At 45.3% G+C, this 6,000-nt stretch overlaps 1 protein-coding gene across 1 annotated transcript in view; it reads right to left on the bottom strand.

The window, feature by feature from the left end:
* Positions 1–6,000, bottom strand: part of A2ML1 (alpha-2-macroglobulin like 1) — a gene marked incomplete at its 5' end in the record, with an annotated part of 44,214 nt that overhangs the window by 16,299 nt on the left and 21,915 nt on the right. The window contains 5 exons of the mRNA XM_019626160.1: positions 2,357–2,513; positions 2,852–2,933; positions 3,096–3,272; positions 4,696–4,779; positions 5,605–5,656. Of these exons, the coding sequence (XP_019481705.1) occupies positions 2,357–2,513; positions 2,852–2,933; positions 3,096–3,272; positions 4,696–4,779; positions 5,605–5,656 (552 nt within the window). The remainder of the gene's footprint in view (positions 1–2,356; positions 2,514–2,851; positions 2,934–3,095; positions 3,273–4,695; positions 4,780–5,604; positions 5,657–6,000) is intronic.

The following is a 6,000-nucleotide window of genomic DNA, read 5'->3' as shown; positions in this document are numbered from 1 at the left end:
TGCCATGGGCTACCGTATGTAGCCAGCAGCCAGCGTGAGCGGCCAGCAGCCGCAGTGAGCGGCCGTCCAGAAGCCAGCGACTGATCTGCCTCGCCTGGGAAGAGTGCAGTGATGGTGCCAACTAGGGCCAGTGAAGCAACGTCCTCCACAACTAGACTGAAGAACAAAAGGACAGCAACTTGTCTGTTCCCTTTCCCAATTCCCTAGCGCTGTTCCCATCTCCCAATTCCCCCAATAAAAATCTTTTAAAAAAATAAAACAATAAAAAAATAAAGAATGCTGTGCAAATTACAACAAGGTGTCCCTGCTCTGAATGCATGAATTATCAAAAAACAAAAATAAAAACACTCCTCTCCACAAGCTCACTGCAGCTCTAAGCCTTTAGGACACACAACAAGGGAGAATGGGCTGGACTTCAATAACTGTGCAGCCTTATACAATAGCCTGCAAGAGGTAATATGAGGTCTTCAGCTCTGAGAAGGTATTTAGGAAACCCAAGGGAAGGGGTGAGAAAGGGTGAGATGTTAAAGTGGGGGGGGGGCAATAAGGGAAGAACCTGTTATTCTCAGCTTTTTACTGAATCTGAGCATCCTCAAATGGATACCCCCTCAAGTAGCAAAGCCCAGCCTCTTCTCCAGGGGAGATTAGGTGACACCTTCCCAGTTTAATGTCTTTCACAGAAAGCTTTAGCAAGTTTTTAAAAAATATTTTAATCTAAATTATTATCCTCATTCTATAGATGAAAGAACAACACTTTGAAAAGTTAAATAGGGGCTGGTTGAGTGGCTCATTGGTAAAGAGCTGGCTTGGGAGCACAGGCTCTGAGCAGCAGGGCCGCTGGTTTGGAACCCACATGGGCCAGTGACGCTGCGTCCTCTACAGCTAAGATGGTGAACAACAGCTCGACCTGGAGCTGGACTGCCGTGAGTCGCCAGCGATGGCATTGTCTGCAGTGGGGCTGCAGTGGGCTGCTATAAGCTACCGTGAGCGGCTGTCCAATAGCCGGTGACCGATCTGCCTCACCTGGGAAGAGCACAATGATAATACCAACATGGGCAGTGAAACGACGTCCTCCACAACTAGACTGAAGAACAAAAGGACAGCAACTTGCCTGTTCCCCTCCCGCAATTCCCCAATAAAATCTTAAAAAAAAAAAAAAAAAGTTCAATAGCTTGTTCAAGATAACACAGCTAATAAGCAAGACTAGGACTTGAACCCAGAGAGCTGAATTCTGGAGTTTCTGTGCCAAACCACTAAGCTTGACTAGTGATGAGTTTCTTAAAAGACTGGCCAACTCTGATAAGAAAGGAGAAGAAAAAAAAAACCTCTGGGATCTTGTTCCAGTCAAGTCTTGGCTTGTACTACTCCCAGGTATATTTCACACGGTATACAAGAGAAGAGAGAGACTTGGTGGCGGGGTTGGGGGGACACTGATAAGAACCCTGCATAAGGAATACTAATGAAACATGTACAGAGGTTACTTTTTCAATGCTCAAGATTTTTACCCCTGGAACGGAAATGTAAACAATTTCTCTAGATCCTACAAATCTTTCTTTCATTAGTAGGTTCTGAATTGAACAAGCTATCCTGCAGCATCAATACGGACGGCCTCCTGTGTTTGGGAGGGGACAGGCAATGTAGTGAATGGATGGCTATTTGTCCCCACCAGAGAAATGGCTTTGCCTCAGATTTAGAGAGATCATAAAAGGCTCTGAGATCTCCTACTCTAGTGGTTCTCAACCTTAACCAAGCACCAATATTGTCATGGGGATTTAAAGTACAGCTTAGAGAATATAGTCAATAATATTATAATAACTATGTATGATGTCAGGTGGGTGCAAGGCTTACCAGGGTGATCACTTTGTAAGTTATATAAATGTCTAATTACTATGCTGTACACCTGAAACTAATATAATATTCAATGTCAGCTGTGATTAAAAAATAAAAAAATTTTAAAAGAATTGAAATAAAAATAATCAAACCTGAAAAAAACTTTAGCAAGTATCAGAATCACACAGAGGGCTTGTTAAAACACAAATTGCTGGCCCACACTACCTTCCCTGCCCCACCAGAGTTTCTCAGAGTAGGTCTGGGGTTGGGGCCGGAGTTTGCATTTCAAACAAGCTCCCAGGTGATGCTGATGCTGTTGGTATGGGACCACACTTTTTGAGAACCATGTTCTAGCACATATTCTCATTTTACAGACCCGGAAGCTAAAGCTCAGACTGATTAGGTATATTGGCCAAGCCACCCAGAGCCAGGGCTGAGTTCTGAGTGACACCGGCTCCCAGGCCAGTGCTCTTTGATTCTGCTCAGAGGTCCAAGTTCCTCCAGACACAGTCGGGGAGAGCCGCACCTTCATAGCTGTGTGCAAGAGCTTTCCCACGTTGGCATAGCAACCGCTGGGGAGCTGGTTTCCCACCATCCACGTGAGAGCATCCTGGATGTTCTTGTCATCAATGAAGATGAATTCCTGAGCTTGGCCAAAGCATTTGGTGACAAAGGCTGTCAGCCTATATGGGTAAAAAGGGAGATACAGCATGAAGGGGGATTTTCAGCTGAGGGTGCGATAGTTTTATATTTTATTCTGGTGTATGGAATTGGGGAAACAGAATTCCCAGGAGGCCTGGAAAAGGGAGGCATTAATGGGGACAAGGACTCAGAAGGCACAAGGTCAGGAAGAAGGGTGAGGGGCTTGACCGTACATGAAGCTAAAATTAACAGTATTAAGGAGGCAGAGGATAGAGAGCAAGAAGGAATGGGACGAAGGGGACAGGCAGAGGAATAGTTCCGCGGGGTCCAGGAATTATTCTCTGGGGTACAGAACACATTGGGAATTGGGCAGTGTTACCATGTGTTTCCATTTCCATCCTTCTCCCCAAAGGCACTGTACGAGCCGTTGCTATGTTTGTACGTTAGCTCCTTCTGGTACCCTGGGAAGACAGACGTGGTTTTTAGATCACAGTGACAACTTCAAAAACCACCCCCATGGCTTTCAAAGATGTGGGACACTTCAGGGGGTGAATTGCCTCTATCTTATCAACTTATCATAGGCTCTAGTGAAGGTGTTCAAGAAAATGATTGAACCAACTCACCTAGTTCCAGGAAGCCCACTGCCCGGGACCTGATTTCCTCGGTCAGCAGCCCTGACTTCTCCAGGTACTGCAGGACATAGATGATGGGAGCAAACAACACCATGTTCTGCTCTCCACAGCCACTTGGCATCTGCACCAGGTTGTCTATGTTCTGCAGGGCTGTGCCCATAATGTCCCCTGGGATCCAAAAGAGAGAGAAAGAAGCAGGTGGGAGAAGCAGGAACCCTTAAGAGTTGTTATTCATTCAACAAACATGTATTAGCTTTCATTTAGTGAGTATCTATTCTGTGGCCAAGTCAAATATGCTCTCTACCTCAAAGAGCTCATAGTCAGAGGGGCAAACAATCACAATACATTAAATATCATTATAAACAGTTATAGAACTACGATACTGGGAATGTACAAGGAGCTGGATGCAATACACAGAGAGGTTACATAAGTCACCTTCGGGGAGTCAGGGCTTTTAAGAAAACATGTCGTTGGAGATGATGAGTGATGTAACAAAACCTGCACTTATATGCAGCTTCCTCCACTGCATATAAGTACATCGCCCTCCAAATCACCAAGTCCCTTCCAAACACACACAATCTTGATAACCCTTTTCCAAGTTATATCTATTGATCCCTCCATATACTTCATAAGCAAGGGAGGCTGACATAAGTGACTCATGAACATCTGCATTTCAGCCACGGTGTTCAAGTCGAATCTATAAATATGTACTGAATGTCAGCTATGTTGCAGACACTGTACTGAAAATAGAATTGAAAAAGACATGGCCCTTGTCCTCAAGGAGCTCACAATGCGCTGTGGAAGACAGTAAGCTGTAATACAATTCCAGTGTTGCGAGTGCTATACCGGAGATATGAATCAAATACAGTCCAAGTGGAGAAATTTTAACCTGGAAGAGATCTTGGTAGGGGGTAATACTAAAAAAAAAAAAAAAAAAAAGAACCTAACATTTCTTGAGCCCCTACTATGATTTAAATATTTTTCTGGGAACTTTATATCATATTTAATCTTTATGTCAATCCTGAGAGGTAGGTTATTATCACTATCTTACAGGAGGGGAAAGAAGGATCGGAATTGTTCACTAACTTTTTCAAGGTCACGTGGCTATTAAATGGCACAGCTGGATCACAAGTTTGATATGATTTTCAAGCACACGCTTTTCTACTTGCTCCCTTTCCTTGCCCAAAGAAGTGAAGTGTCCTGCCTTGGTAAATATGGCTGAACCGTCCCTAAACTATACTCAAATAGATACATTTCTCATTTTTTAAATGGTTGCTGCAAATATTTTGTGTGTCTTCGTCCCAATCAATGGACCACCTAACCCTAAGTCATACATCAAGGCAAGCTTCAGTGACCTTCGGCTTCCTCCTGCCCAGACTCCTTTCTGTTTTTATCTAGAGCACATGTCTGTCTAATCCCAGCCGTGCTGTTACCTATAGCCCGTATTTGCCTCCTGTATAAAATGAGCTCTTCTTCCCTCATCACTTCTAATTCACCACACCTTCCTTCAGGTGGGTTCACATGCCCCACCCCGCTCCACAGCCTCCAGCCCCACTTTTCCTTTTTGAGCCCAGAGTCTCTAGCTGCTTACCCAGAACAGTAACATAAGCTTTGGTTGAATCAGCAACAACATCCACAGGGAGGTCCAGGGCGACGGATTCTGAAGCCACTTTTCCTGTGAGAGGCAGAGAAAAGGTGAAACAATAGAAGGTGGGAATAGGGAGGTTCTCAAGCCCAAACCATAGAAAAATGTTTCATAATCCAGGGTGTTCTGTACCCAGTGCCTTTTTTTTTTTTTTTAAATTGGTGAATTGGGGAAAGGGAACAGCCAGGTGGTTGTCCTTTAATCTTAGTTGTGGAGGGCACAGCTAGCTCAGCTCCAAGTCTAGTCGCCAACCACCATCCCATGCGGATATTGAACCGGAAACCTTGTTGCTAAGGGTGCACACTCTAACTACTAAGCCATCCAGCCACCTGTCGGCAGCTCAGCTCAAGGTGCCGTGTTCAGTCTTAGTTGGGGGTGGGCGTAGCCACCATCCCATGCGAGACTCGAACCGGCAGCCTTGTTGTTAGGAGCACGTTCTCTCACCCGCTGAGCCATCCTGCCACCTGTTGGCAACTCAGTGGCAGCTCAGTTCCAGCACAGCTCACTGGCCCATTTGAGAATCGAACCTGCGACGCTGTTGCTCAGAGCGCATGTTCTTAACCAACTGAGCCACTCGGCCAGCCCCCAGTGCTGTCTTAGGGACAGAAGCAGGTTTTTTTTTTTTTTAAACCTCTTCATTGTGATCTGTGCTGAAAATGCATTTCAAAGAGCGTCATGATTATGTTGCATACTTTCTCTTCTTCATCCTGCCTCTCAGCTAATTGGCCCCTTTTGGGGATTGCACCCCTAGATGCTCCTACATCTTCTTGTCCTATATATTCCTCCTTTTGACTAAGAAAACCTTCAGGTGCCTAAGGGAATTTTCACCACCAGCCCCTCTCTGAGTTCACCCACCTTTTGGGCACAGCAATGAGCTGTGTGTCTTCTCCACAAGGACTCCCTCAGGCTGACATAAAAAGAGACATGGATGAGTAAAGGCAATGAAGATGAACGTCAGGGCAGGTGGCACTGAAGGAATGGGAAGGGGAAGGAAAATGGGGAGAAGCGGCCCTCCCCGTGCCCCCCAGGCTTCTCACGGAGCTGAAGAGAACAGAGCTTCACTTTGAAGCTCAGAAGGACCCTATTTCAACCCAGGGATGAACATCTCAGTAAAACGCTTTCTGGGCAAGGGCTACAGCTAAGGACAAGTTTAGGAAGTTTCCAAGAGGCAGGGTTATAATGGGGTTCACGATGGGATTTTTAAAAAGCAGCCAATGACTTTAGGGATTTTAATATGAGAAACTAACATTC

Source organism: Hipposideros armiger, unplaced genomic scaffold, assembly GCF_001890085.2.
Source record: "Hipposideros armiger isolate ML-2016 unplaced genomic scaffold, ASM189008v1 scaffold_662, whole genome shotgun sequence".
In the NCBI taxonomy this organism is placed as follows: domain Eukaryota; kingdom Metazoa; phylum Chordata; class Mammalia; order Chiroptera; family Hipposideridae; genus Hipposideros; species Hipposideros armiger.
Note: the sequence above shows the minus strand (reverse complement) of the source record. Positions and strands in the feature narration are given on the sequence as shown.